The 14034-nt window shown below is 55.0% G+C and overlaps 1 protein-coding gene across 2 annotated transcripts in view; it reads left to right on the top strand.

Moving 5' to 3' along the window:
* The window catches only part of CAPN1 (calpain 1), a 28094-nt gene extending 15498 nt beyond the window's left edge, over window positions 1–12596 (top strand). For both annotated transcript variants that reach the window (XM_017537122.2, XM_017537123.2), the window contains exons 11-22: window positions 4351–4526; window positions 5389–5400; window positions 6110–6321; window positions 6426–6465; window positions 8253–8318; window positions 8403–8460; window positions 9592–9656; window positions 10108–10176; window positions 10277–10355; window positions 10965–11081; window positions 11436–11494; window positions 11882–12596. In XM_017537122.2, the coding sequence (XP_017392611.1) occupies window positions 4351–4526; window positions 5389–5400; window positions 6110–6321; window positions 6426–6465; window positions 8253–8318; window positions 8403–8460; window positions 9592–9656; window positions 10108–10176; window positions 10277–10355; window positions 10965–11081; window positions 11436–11494; window positions 11882–11908 (980 nt within the window). In that variant the 3' untranslated portion in view covers window positions 11909–12596. The remainder of the gene's footprint in view (window positions 1–4350; window positions 4527–5388; window positions 5401–6109; window positions 6322–6425; window positions 6466–8252; window positions 8319–8402; window positions 8461–9591; window positions 9657–10107; window positions 10177–10276; window positions 10356–10964; window positions 11082–11435; window positions 11495–11881) is intronic.
* The last annotated feature ends 1438 nt before the right edge of the window (window positions 12597–14034 follow it).

Raw genomic sequence — 14034 nt, 5'->3', positions numbered from 1 at the left:
TTTCTTTTGTTTGAGATGTGTCCAGACTTGAGTGCAGTGTCGTGATCTCGGCTCACTGCAACCTCTGCTTCCCAGGGTCAAGTGATTCTCCTGCCTCAGTCTCCTTCAGTCCCTAGCTGGGACTACAGGTGTACATCGCCACACCCAGCTAATTTTTGTATTTTCAGTAGAAACGGGGTTTCACCATGTTGGCCAGGCTGGTCTTGAACTCCGAACCTCAGGTGACCCACCCTCCTTGGCCTCCCAAAGTGCTGGGATTACAGGCGTGAGCCACCGTGCCTGGCTCTAGATGATTTAATGGATCTTTTCAAATCTCTTCACGTTCGCTCAAATTTTCAAACTTTTCATTTATTCCTTTAAATATAGTAAGCATAGTCTTATACTCTGTGTCTGATAAGGCCAATATCTGAAGTCTTAGTGGTCAGGTTTTGTTCACTGTGGCTGCTGCTCCTGCTCAGTTACCATGCCTTGTTTCCTTGTGAGATCTCTGCCTTGTTTGGCCTAGAAGTTCACCTGTGAGAGAGTTCTTTGAGTCCTCAGATACAGTAAAATTGCTCCGTGGTGTGATACAGTAAAATTGCTCTGTGGTGTTTCTGCTAGTCACCTGGGATGCTACCAATCCAGAACACCATTTTCGTTCTTTCTTATTTATTTATTTACACAGTCTTTCTCTGGCTGGAGTGCAGTGGCACAATCTCAGCTCACTTCAGCCTCGACCTCTCAGGCTCAAGCAATCCTTCCACCTCACCCTCCCCAGTAGCTGGGACTATAGGCATGCACCACCACACCCCGCTCATTTTTGTATTTTTGTAGAGATGGGGTTTTACCACCTTGCCCAGGCTGGTTTTGAGCTCCTGTCTTCATGCAATCTGCTTGCTTTGGCCTCCCAAAGTGCTGGGATTACAGGCATGAGTCACCACACCCAGCCTTGTTCTTTTTTTGAGACAGGATCTGACTCTGTCACCTATGCTGGAGTGCAGTGGTGCAATCATAGCTCACTGCAGCCTCAAACTTCTGGGCTTAAACAATCCCCCCAAGTAGCTGTGACTATGATATAGACACACCCCACATGCCCAGCTACTTTCTTAAATTTTGTGTAGAGATGAAGTCTTGCTATGTTGCCTAGGCTGGTATTGAACTCCTGGGGCTCAAGTGATCCTCCCACCTCAGCCTCCTGATTTACCTGGGACTGCAGATCCATGCCGCCATGCCTGGCTCATTTTTTTTCTTCTTTAATTTTAGTAGTGTTGGGGTTTTCCCTGTGTTGTCCAGGCTGGTCTCGAACTTCTGGGCTCAATCAGTCCTCCCACCTTGGTCTTCCAAAGCACTAGGATTATAGTCCATCAGCGTGCCTGGTACAGAACACTTTTAAAACTAAATTATCTTCTTAAGGTTTCATAAGCAGTGTGAATTAAAACTGAAAGGTCATGTGAAGGCAGGTGTGAGGTTATTTTTTCCTTCCCCCCAGGAAGGTTTAATTTTCTTTTTTTTTTTTTTTTTTTTTTTTTGAGACGGAGTTTCACTCTTGTTACCCAGGCTGGAGTGCAATGGCGCGATCTCGGCTCACCGCAACCTCCGCCTCCTGGGTTCAGGCAATTCTCCTGCCTCAGCCTCCTGAGTAGCCGGGATTACAGGCACGCACCACCATGCCCAGCTAATGTTTTGTCTTTTTAGTAGAGATGGGGTTTCACAATGTTGACCAGGATGGTCTCGATCTCTTGACCTCGTGATCCACCCGCCTCGGCCTCCCAAAGTGCTGGGATTACAGGCGTGAGCTACTGCGCCTGGCTTAATTTTCTTTGATACTTAATTGCTGACATTCCTGATGGGGCTTCCAGTTTAATTGCAGGAACCTCCTATTGGATTCCCTACCTCAGGTAGATCTTAGACTTGATCATCTGTTTCTATTCCTGAGGGTCAGGGGTCTAAAGAAGCCCTTTGCCATTATTTACCTTGCAGGACTCCTACTTTCTATTTTTTAAAAACATCTTTATTAGGCTGAGTGCAGTGGCTCACACCTGTAATCCCAGCACTTTGGGAGGCCAAGGCAGGCAGATCACCTGAGGTCAGGAGTTCAAGACCAGCCTGGCCAACATGGTGAAACCCCGTTTTTCAAAAAAAAAAAAAAAAATTAGGCGTGGTGGCATGCACCTGTAGTCTTAGCTACTTGGGAGGCTGAGGCAGGAAGATTGCTTGAACCCAGGAGGCAGAGGTTGCAGTGAGCCGAGATCATGTCATTGCACTCCAGCCTGCACTCCAAGAGTGAGACTGGGTATCAAAAAAAACAAAAAACTTTATTGATATTTCATTCACATACCATACAAGTCACCTATTTAAAGTTAAAACTTAAATATACTATTTAAAGTATATCACAGAGTTGTGTAGCCATCACCACATCAATTTTACAACATTTTATTATCCCAAAAGCAAATGAGGTGCTCCTTAGCCATCTTGCCGCAGCCCTGGTCACCACGAATCTACTTCTTTTTTTTTTTTTGAGACGGAGTTTCACTCTTGTTACCCAGGCTGGAGTGCAATGGCGCGATCTCGGCTCACCGCAACCTCCGCCTCCTGGGTTCAGGCAATTCTCCTGCCTCAGCCTCCTGAGTAGCCGGGATTACAGGCACGCACCACCATGCCCAGCTAATGTTTTGTCTTTTTAGTAGAGATGGGGTTTCACAATGTTGACCAGGATGGTCTCGATCTCTTGACCTCGTGATCCACCCGCCTCGGGCTCCCAAAGTGCTGGGATTACAGGCGTGAGCCACCACGCCCAGCCTCTACTTATCTTATCGCTATGGATTTGCCTGTTCGGGATATTGCATGTGAACAGAATCATATAATACGGGGTCCTCTGCGTCTGGCTTTTTCCACTTAGCATAATGTTTTCAAGGATCCTCCACGTTGCAGCATGGATCATATTGTTCCTCTTTGTTGCCAAATAGCATCTCACTGTTTGGCTCTATAATTTGTGTATTCATTCTTCAGTGGTGGATAATTGGGTTGTTTCATCCACTCAGCTATTATAAATGATGCAGCCATCAACATGCTTTTCCCCCTCCCCTCGGAGATGGAATTTTGATCTGTTGCCAGTCTGGAGTGCAGTGGCACGATGTCGGCTCACTGCAACCTCCACGTCCTGGGTTCAAGTGATTCTCCTGCCTCAGCCTCTTGAGTAGCTGGGACTACAGGCATGGGCCACCACACCCAGCTAATTTTTGTATTTTTAGTAGAGATGGGTTTCACCATATTGACCAGCTGGTCTCAGAACTCCTGACTGAGGTGATCCACCTGCCTCAGGCTTCCAAAGTGCTGGGATTACAGGTGTGAGCCACTGCGCCCGGCCACACTCTTAAGAACAAGTCCCTGCATGGACACATGTTTTCATTTCTCTTGGGTATAGACCTATGAGTGGAATTTCTGGGTCATACGAAGCTCTGTATTTAACCTTCTGAGAAACTGCCAGAATGTTCTTCAAAGCAGCTGCAGCATTTTACATTCTGCTGGCATGGTGTGAGGTTCTGATTCTTCCACATCTTCACCGAAATTGTTATTATCTTCATTTTTATTATTGTCAATGGAGGACGGGGGTGTGTGGCTTATTAGTGCCTCTGAAAAGTTTTGCAGTTTACCTTTCTGTCCAGCACTGGGTTGTTTTGGTCAAGAGGGCTCTTTAGGCAGCAAAATCACCCAACTGCCAGAAGTGCTAGTAGCCCCTTGCTGGCTGGCTGGGCCTCCTGTCGACCCCTGCTTTTTCTCTTGCCCTCTTCTAAGTTGTTATCCACATGGCACTCGAGTCATCTTTGATTCCTAATGCAGTCACATCCCTCTCTGCTGCAAGCTGTGGGAAGGTCCTTTCTCTGCCTCAGTCCACACGCCCCAGCCCCTGGCCGCTCCTGCAAGCTCTGCAGTCTCCCTGATCTTTGTGCTCCCTGAAGCCTCCGTAGGTGCTCCCTGTCCGCAGATGGGCGGGGCCCTTCCCCACCTCTGCTCTGGGATGTCTTCCGCCTGGCTTCTGCTTTCCGGCAGCCTCCCAGGGCAGCGCCTTCGGGACTCAGCGCACAGGCCTCCTTCTGTGACCTACTCCTGCTTGCTTTTCGTTGCAATTGCTCTGCTCGCTAACCTAACGGACTTGCTCAGACTTAAGCCTTCACTTTCGGAATGCAGGTCATGAGGGGATGGACTGAGCCTGTCCCAGCCTGCCCATCACTCTGTACTCAGTAATAATTGGGAGCTCAGTAATATTTGTTGAATGAATGAATGAATGCGCACACGGCGGCGTGCTGGGGAGGCTTGGGGGCCGCATCGCTCCGCCCCGCCTCTGATCCCCGCCTTCCCACCTGCCCGTAGCCACCTTCTGGGTGAACCCTCAGTTCAAGATCCGGCTAGATGAGGTGGATGACCCGGATGACTACGGGGACCGTGAGTCAGGCTGCAGCTTCGTGCTTGCCCTTATGCAGAAGCACCGCCGCCGCGAGCGCCGCTATGGCCGCGACATGGAGACCATTGGCTTCGCGGTCTATGAGGTGAGCAGGGTGGATGCCTGGTGGATCTCACTGAGCAGGCAGAGGACCTGGCTCCTCCCATCGCCACCCGCAGCGCAGAGGGGCTTCCGCCAGGGGGCGCCGAAAGCCATGCCTTTCCCCCCAAATTCCACCTCCCACCCCCACTCTCCACCCCTCCCCCCATCCTGATGGCTGGGAGGTCTCACCCTCGAGAGGCAACTACTGAGGCCCTCTGGCTGACAGCGAGCGAAAAGAGAGGAAGGGAGTTGACTCAGGGAAGGGAGATTCTGGGATTCACCTCAGCTTAGAGGGCAGCCTGCTGCTCTTGGAGGAGGGAGCTGGCTCAGCTGATGCCTGGGAGTACTGACTCCCGGTGTTAAGGGGCTGTGAGCAGAAGCTGGCAGGGGCAGGATAGGGGATAGGGAGGGCCTGCCGGCCAAGGTGAGGCTGTGCCAGTTGCTCTGTGATTAGAATTCCTTGCTCTTGCCTTGTATCTGCCCTGTTTCACATACTGCCTTCAAGACAGGGACAGAAACTTCTGGGCCTCCCTGGCTGCAGTCTCGGCTCACACCCAGACCCCCTGGCAGCAGCCCGCGGTGGCCGTTTCCTGTCCTTGGGCTTCGGAACATTGCAGCTGCCTGGCCTGGAGCCTCTGACTCAGCGAGTCCAAGGACAGGCATCCCAGACCAAGAGGACCCTGCCTGGGCCCTGCCTCCTGGGGTGCTGCTCTGGTGCAGGGACAGATCTGGGTCCCCAGGGCCCTGCCTTCTGCCTCCTCATCCCATCAGTCCCACCTAAGAACTCAGGACCTCTGTGCAGCATACATCGTGACCCCACCCCGGGACAAACACACTCTCTGACTTCCCCTGTCTCTCTATTGCAGGTCCCTCCGGAGGTACGTGTGGCACCTGAGTCACCTGCAGTCACACACCCCTGATGGTGCCAGAGGGGAGCAGCCCAGTGGCAAACCCACCCTGGCCTGGAGAGCTAAGAAGTCATCTTGTTTCACTGCTTGAAAAATGCTGCTCCCCACCTGTTCTGTGGGCAGAGTAAACATTGCTCTCCTGAGGGTCAGCACAGGTAGTCAGTGAGGGAGCTGGATTTGAACCCTGGTCTTCAGAGCCCCTGTCTGATATGTACACACGAGGCTTTTCCTGCCTTGCGTTCTACACTGAGTAAGGGCAGTCCAGCAATGTTAGGGGCTGAGAGTTTTGCACCCTTGAGCAGTTGCTTAAGCTCTGAGCCTCAGTGTTTGTGTCTGTAAAATGGGCATAACAGCAGAACAGCAAATGAGGTGCTGAGTGCCCTGCAGTGCCTGGTCCAGGGAAAGCTCCCAGTGATAATAATGACAGTGCTATTGAAGCACATGCCTTATCTGGAATCTGGTGCTCCTCTCCTCTACCCTCTGCAATGACTAGTGTTATTACATTTTACAGATGAGGAAACTGAGGCTAAATGTCTTGTTAGGGTCACACAGGCTGTGAGTGAGCCATGCCCCAGCTCTTCAGCCCCTTGGCCAGGACAAGGAGTCTAGGTCTGGGGGTGGCCCCTGAGGGTGGGCTGAGTGGGCAGCAACAGCCCTGCTCCCTCCTCCCTCCCTCCAGCTGGTGGGCCAGCCGGCCGTGCACTTGAAGCGTGACTTCTTTCTGGCCAATGCATCTCGGGCGCGCTCAGAGCAGTTTATCAACCTTCGAGAAGTCAGCACCCGCTTCCGCCTGCCACCCGGGGAGTACGTGGTGGTGCCCTCCACCTTCGAGCCCAACAAAGAGGGCGACTTTGTGCTGCGCTTCTTCTCGGAGAAGACTGCTGGGACCGCGTGAGTCATGGACCGGCCCCTGCCACTGTCCCCTGTCCCAGCCTCCCCCTTCAGACCCTCTGCTGTCCCCTCTGACCCGCTCCTTTCCTCCCCACTCTCTGCAGGGAGCTGGACGACCAGATCCAGGCCAATCTCCCCGACGAGGTGCGTGGTCCCACCCCATCAGGCCCCATCCTTCTCTCCTCCTCACCCCTGGGTGTGTGATGAGGACCCGGTTTTCCTGTCCCCTGAGTTCCTGCTAGCAGGGAAGATCCCCTCCTGGCAGGAGCCATAGGAGTAATGCTAATCCCTCATTGGCCCAGCACTTTACAGTTTGCAGAGGACCTGTGATACTAACGGCACAGCCCCCAAGCGCTCACCCTGTGGCGTGTCTGTGCTGAGCACTTCACCTGTGTCATCTCATTTCCTCCCCACATCAACCCTGTCCGGGTCTTGTTATGATACCTCCTCTGAATGGGAAATTCAGGTTCACAGAGGTTAGGGAACCTCCTGAGGCCATGTAGTAGGGATCCAAACTTTTGAGATTGAGTCTTGCTCTGTCGCCCAGGCTGGAGTGCAATGGCGTGATTTCAGCTCCCTGCAACCTCTGCCTCCCAGGTTCAACCGATTCTCCTGCCTCAGCCTCCCGAGTAGCTGGGATTACAGACATGCACCACCACACCCGGCTAATTTTTTTTGACGCAGAGTCTTGCTTTTTCACCCAGGCTGGAGTGCAATGGTGTAGTCTTGGCTCACTGCAACCTCCGCCTCCTGGGTTCAAGTGATTATCCTGCCTCAGCCTCCTGAGTAGCTGGGATTATAGGCTTGTGCCACCATGCCCAGCTAATTTTTTGTATTTTTTTTTTTTTTAGTAGAGATGGGGTTTTGCCATGTTGGTCAGCCTGGTCTCGAACTCCTGACCTCATGATCCACCCACCTTGGGTAAATTTTGTATTTTTAGTAGAGACAGGTTTTCACCATGTTGGTCAGGCTGGTCTCAGACTCCTAACCTCAGGTGATCCACCCACCTTGGCCTCCCAAAGTGCTGGGATTACAGATGTGAGCCACTGTACCCAGCCCAAATGCTTGCCTTTTAATCACTGAGCTGGATAGTATCTGAGCTCAACAGTGCCCACTTCATTTAGGTCACATCAGCCCTGGGCATGGGGCAGAGCAGGTACAGGATTCCCCTTTCACAGATTAGAAAAGTGAGACAACCAGGCGCGGTGGCTCACGCCTGTAATCCCAGCACTTCGGGAGGCTGAGGCGGACAGATCACCTGAGGTCAGGATTTCGACACCAGCCTGGCCAACATGGCAAAACTCCATCTCTACTAAAAATACAAAAATTAGCTGGTCATGGTGGCGGGCACCTGTAATCCTAGCTACTTAGGAGGCTGAGGCAGTGAGGTTGAACCCAGGAGGCGGAGATTGCAGTGAGCTGAGATTGTGCCACTGCACTCCAGCCTGGGTGACAGAGTGAGACTCCATCTCAAAAAAAAAAAAAAGAAGGCCGGGCACGGTGGCTCACGCCTGTAATCCCAAGCACTTTGGGAGGCCAAGGCAGGTGGATCACGAGGTCAGGAGATTGAGACCATCCTGGTCAACATGGTGAAACCCTGTCTCTACTAAAAATACAAAAAAATTAGCTGGGCATGGTGGCACCTGCCTGTAGTCCCAGCTACTCGGGAGGCTGAGGCAGGAGAATTGCTTGAACCCAGGAGGCGGAGGTTGCGGTGAACCGAGATTGCGCCATTGCACTCCAGCCTGGGTAACATGAGCGAAACTCCGTCTAAAAAAATAAAAAATAAATAAATAAAAAGAAAAGAAAAGTGAGGCTCAGAGGAGTGAAGCGACTTGTAGCAGATATGCGGTCTCAGTCCTCCCTCCAGCTGCCTCTGCATGGGCAGAGCCGGGGCCTCTCTTACCTGCCTTGTCCCCTTCTCGGTCCAGCAAGTGCTCTCAGAAGAGGAGATTGACGAGAACTTCAAGGCCCTTTTCAGGCAGCTGGCAGGGGAGGTAGGTTGGGGCATGGTGGGTGGGGAGAGACCTGTGAGGGGCAGCCCTCCCCCAGGGCAGGTGCCACCCGCTGTCTCTTTCCAGGACATGGAGATCAGCGTGAAGGAGCTGCGGACAATCCTCAACAGGATCATCAGCAAACGTGAGTCCCTTCGGGGCCGCCCCACCTCCTCACATCAGAATCCAGGCCTCTGCTCACACATTGAGCTGAACCCCATGCCCTGGTCTGCATGAGTCGGGGAACCCTCCGGTTTTTCTGAGTGCAGCTCCCTGCCCTTTCCATCCCATGCTCCTCCTCCCGACCTGCTGTCCTGAGAGTCCCTGTGCTTAGGCGCTGTGCCTTCGTGGGATTAGAAGCACAGCCTGGCCGGGCACCGTGGGATTAGAAGCACAGCCTGGCCGGGCACCGTGGCTCACGCCTGTAGTCCTAACACTTTGGGAGGCCGAGGCTGGTATATCGCTTCAGCCCAGGAGTCCAAGACCAGCCTGGATGACATGGAGAGACCCTGTCTTTACCAAAAAGTACAAATATTAGCCAGGTGTAGTGGCGTGCACCTGTTGTCCCAGCTCCCCAGGAGGCTGAGTTGCGGGGATGACTTGAGCCCAGGGAGGTTGAGGCTGCAGTGAGCTGTGATCACACCCATGCACTCTAGCCTGGGCAGCAGAGCAAGACCCTGTCTCAAAAAAAAAAAAAAAAAAAAAGGCAGCAGCAGTACTTTAGTGCCAAGGAAAAGTCTCCCCTTAGCCTCCTGGGCCAGGCCTTGTGGCTTGGGGAACATCACATGACTGGCTTCACTCCCTGCATACAACTGCCAGCAACCACTCCCTCCCCTCCCCGCCCCTCCAGCCTGGAGCTGCCCATGGGCTTTGCTGCCACTGACCTCCCTCTATATGGTTTCCTTAAGCAGAGCCTCTCCTCCTCTCCTCTGCTAGTGAGGCCCTGCTTATCCTCCATAACCTGCAGCAAGCCCGCCCCACCCCACCCCACCCCACCCCACCCCACCCCATCTTTCTACCCAATTTCCTGCTGTTCTGTTTCACGCTGGTTTCTTTATACTTTGGACTAATTGTGGCTGTTGGGACTTTGGCTCGATTGCTAAAATACTTTCCCTGTACTTCTCGATGATAATAATCCTGCCCACTTCCTCTGCCAGATACTGCACCTACTGGGCAGGATTTGTGCCTCCCTGACAACCCCCCACCCAGTGCTCCCAGCAGGGGCAGGGGCAGGAAGTTTGCTAGGTTGAGATGTTGGAATTGGTTTTTCTCGCAGACAAAGACCTGCGGACCAAGGGCTTCAGCCTGGAGTCGTGCCGCAGCATGGTGAACCTCATGGATGTATCCTTGCGTTTGCTTTTGTCTCCTGAGTGGGGTTTTGGGTGGAGGAATCAGTGCTGGGAGAACTGTCCCAGGACAGTGCAGAGAATGGGACGGAGCCATGTGGAGTGTGGACACACAGTGCCCTGTCCCTGGACATCTTCCTGTTGGTTGGGAGGGAGAAACTGAGGCACAGGCCTGTGTCACGTGAAAGGTGGAGCAAGACCTGGGTCCCCACTGACCCTAAGGCTGGTGCTGTTTCTTCTGACCCCTCCCCTGCCCACTCCACTGCACCCCAGCCCAGAGAACAAGGCAAGCCCGGCTGTGGGCTGACTGCACATGGCTTTTGCTGCCTCTCCCGACCCTACCCTGCGGCGGCTGGCCGACTCCACGGCCATCTCCCCTCTGCACAGTTGCCCACTCTCCCGTGCCTGGTCTAAGTGGTGGAATTTCCTTCTTAACGGACACCCAGCGTGATGGCAATGGGAAGCTGGGCCTGGTGGAGTTCAACATCCTGTGGAACCGCATCCGGAATTACCTGGTAGGTTGTCCCCACTCACCTGTTTCGGCAGGTGTGGGCCGGGCATGCAGGAAGGGCCCGGTGACTTGGCCTGGCCCTCACCCTCTGCACCCCACCCCAGTCCATCTTCCGGAAGTTTGACCTGGACAAATCGGGCAGCATGAGCGCCTACGAGATGCGGATGGCCATCGAGTCGGCAGGTGAGACCCCAAGGCCGATGGCACGTGTGGGGCCTGGGACAGGTAGCCCCACTGCTCCTGTGCCCCAGGCCCTTATCCCTGGTGGTGATGTGGTAACAGCCATCTTTTCCTTTTCCCTGTGAAGTGCATTACTGGGTTTCCTTCCCTCCTTCCTGTCTGCAGCCTGAGGAGGCTAGGGTCTTTCACCAGCCCCATTGTGCACGTGAAAAGAGAGGCCGTGAGAAGGAAAGTGACTGACCTCAGGCCTCACAGCCAGAAGGGGCAGAGCCAGGCTGCAGCGCCTCCAGTGAGGGAGGTGCAGGGCTCACCTTGCCAGCCCGCTTAAGCACAAGGCCAGGGTATTCAGGACAAACTAAGCCAGACCCCTGAGCCCTCACTGGCCAGCTCCTGATTCCCTGGCATGACCCAGGCCCTGAGACTGGCACTCACTTGCCCAGCCCCTCACAGCTACTGGCCCTGCCCAGGAGGCCTTCATGCCCCTTCCCCTGGAGAAGAAAAGGCCCTAAGCACCCTGCCTAGCCCCAGCCCCGTCCTGGGTACCCAACCCCTCCCCCGTCCTGATGGGCAGGGTCTGCGCCTCCCTGACCCTCACTCACTCTCCCGGACCAGGCTTCAAGCTCAACAAGAAGCTTTACGAGCTCATCATCACCCGCTATTCAGAGCCTGACCTGGCGGTTGACTTTGACAACTTCGTGTGCTGCCTGGTGCGGCTGGAGACCATGTTCCGTGAGTGTCCCCGGCCGCCTCCCACCCTCCAGCTCCATCCCGAACACGTGCGCCAGGAGCTGGTGGGAATGACAGATGGCGGAAGTAGCAGAGACAGGCCAGTGCAGTGGGCGTGTGCCAGAGAGGCCCAGGTCTGGGGTTGAGGGGCCCTGCTTGAGGGCCAGGAGAGTGGGGGGGGTGAGGGAGTCGACTGGGCTCAGCAGGAGGAAGAGCTGCTTCCCAGCTTCAAGGGGTGTCAGCTTGGGGTACTTTGGGGAGGTAGAGAGGGACCAGGCAGGAAGGGGGCCAGGCCTGGCCCTGCATGAATGTCCCACTGAGTTCTCAGCCCTGCATCACCTTTTCTTGAACACACAGGATTTTTCAAAACTCTGGACACAGATCTGGATGGAGTCGTGACCTTTGACTTGTTTAAGGTGGGAATCTCCCTGGGCCCATGGCGGGGGAAGAGTTCCAGGTGATCGAGTTTTTTTATCTGACCAGTGTTCTCCTGTCCTATCCTGGAAGTGAGCCTGGGCCTCAGAGCCAACCCTAAAGGCTGGGCCACCTGAGTCCTGAAAGGCTGGGGTGGGGATGCCTGGTTCTGGGAAAGGCGCAGGAGGGCAGGCCCAGGCCCTTGGAGGCCTCTGTGGGAGCAGCAGTCTGGCTTCCTGGGGGTGGAGGAGGTAAGAAAGTAGCCCCTTCATGAGGTCCCTGAGGTGGCTCCTGAGCCGTGGAGAGGGGGTTGGGCCTGGGGTTTGGGTGGGGAGGAAGCCAAGCAGCTGTTCCGGCTGCCCCTGGCTGACCTGCCTGCTCTCCCGCAGTGGTTGCAGCTGACCATGTTTGCATGAGGCAGGGGCTCGGTCCCCTTCGCCGTGCTCCTGTCCCTCCTCATCTGCCAAGCCACGCCTCCTGCCACGCCACACTAGGCCACGCCAGCTGCAAGTGCCTTCCTTGGAGCAGAGAGGCAGCCTCGCCCTCCTGTCCCCTCTCTCAGCCGCCGTCGTTCATCTGCTCTGGGCAGAGCTGGGTGGCCCCTGTCTGCACCCGCTATGGGCTCGGGCCCTCCATTGCCAAGCCGGAAAGGCAGCTTTCGCTTGTTCCTGTCTCGGAACAGCCCCAGGTTTTCTCTGCATCCTGATGTGTCCCCGCTCCTCGCTCAGCGCCACTGACCTTGCCTCGCCTGCAGACCATAAACTATAACCACTAGCTCCACAGTCTGTAGGCTAGGTGGAAGGAGCCACCTCCCGGCTCGGGGAGGCCCCAGGGCTGGGAACGCCTGTGTCTTCCTGCGCAGAAGCCAACGCCCCCTCTGCCCCTCTCTGGCCCTGCTGCCAACCAGGAGCTGTCCAGCCTGTGGGCGGTCGGCCTTCCCTCCTTTGCTCCTTTTTTATATTGATGATTTTAAAGGGAACCCTTCAGAATCTAGTGTACTGGTTTTGGGGGTGCCAGAGGCACTAGGCTTGGAGTGGGAGGTACCGTGTTCCATACAAAGGAACCCCAAATAATAAAGGAAAAGGCCCCGCATCTGTCTGTGAAGTGTTTCTCCCCACCCTGCTGCCTGGAAGACACCTCCAGGCCCCAGCCCATGGGGCAGCTCATGGCCTCAGCTCGCCCTTCCCCTCCAACCCCTCCATCTCCTTCCTCTTGACCCTGGAGGCTTGAACCCCTGCTGGAGTACTGGGGATCTGGGCGAGTACTAGGGCCCAACCTCCCAGGCCAGCCCTGGCCCTAGCTGCAGGGACAGGGCCACACAGCTGAGGTCCCACGTGACCCCGCTGATCCTACACGCCCTCCCCCACCCAGGAGGCCTGACCCCTACCTTTCCTGCACACCTGCCCAGTGAGGTGAGGCTCTGAATGAAACCCAAACCTCGACTTAGCACACACCCAGCCCCCCAGGGAGCTCCCCAGAGCACAGAGCCTCCTTCAGGTCCTTCTGGGGGGAGCCCCTGTGACCCAGACACCTGCACTTATATAAGCCCTCCAGCCCCTCTGGGATCTGGGATTTTCTTACCAGAGATAAGAGTGGTTTGGGGAATGAACGGGGGGTGGGGCAAAGCTGAAATGCAGAGCAGAGGCTGAGGTGGTGGAGGGTGGGTGGGCCGCTATCCGCTGCTGTGGGCCCCTAGCGTTGGGGCAGATGGAGGTGGAGGCCCCTGCGCGCCCCATGGGGCAGGCTGCTGTCTTGAGCCGGCATTTCGCCCTTCTTACCTCCTCGCTGGGAGTCCAGGTCCTGTTGGGCCCAGCGTCTTCAGCAGTGAGGGCAGTGGCTCAGCTCTTCCTAGAGCCTGGGCTGGTGTGTGAGGGGCTGGGGGGCAGGGAGGGTGTGCAGGGCCCAGCCATCTTGCTCAAACCCTTACTTGCTGTCTGGATTGGGTTTTACTTGGTGAGGGGATGGGAACACCATGGTCTGGATGACCTGGGGCTCTAACCTCTCAAAAACTCAGAGTCCCTGACATGGGGGCGGGCAGGGTGGGGCTTCCTCCTGACTGCCTAATTTGGGCATTTTGTTTTTATTATTTATTATTTATTTTTGAGTTGGAGTTTCCCTCTTGTCACCTAAGCTGGAGTGCCGTGGTGCAGTCTTGGCTCACTGCAACCTCTGCCTCCCAGGTTTAAGCAAGTCTGCCTCAGCCTCCCAAGTAGCTGGGATTACAGATGCCTGCCACCGCACCTGGCTAACTTTTATATTTTTAGTGGAGATAGAGTTTCATCATGTTGGCTAGGCTGGTTTTGAACTCCTGACCTCAGGTGATCCGCTCACCACAGCCTCCCAAAGTGCTGGGATTACAGGCATGGCATGAGCCACCGCACCCAGCCTAACTGGGCATTTTAAAAGGGCTTTTTCCCAAGTGTCACCTGTGCAGCCAAGTCCCTGCCTTCTCGGGATGTGGGGAAGGGTAAGCAGCTGTAATCGCTGCACCACATTATTCTGAACTCTCGGCACTGAAGTTTCCAGCTGCAATTTGGAGCCT

Source organism: Cebus imitator, unplaced genomic scaffold, assembly GCF_001604975.1.
Source record: "Cebus imitator isolate Cc_AM_T3 unplaced genomic scaffold, Cebus_imitator-1.0 Scaffold102, whole genome shotgun sequence".
Lineage (NCBI taxonomy): Eukaryota > Metazoa > Chordata > Mammalia > Primates > Cebidae > Cebus > Cebus imitator.
The sequence above is the reverse complement of the archived record's forward strand: the minus strand, read 5'-3'. Positions and strand labels throughout refer to the sequence as shown.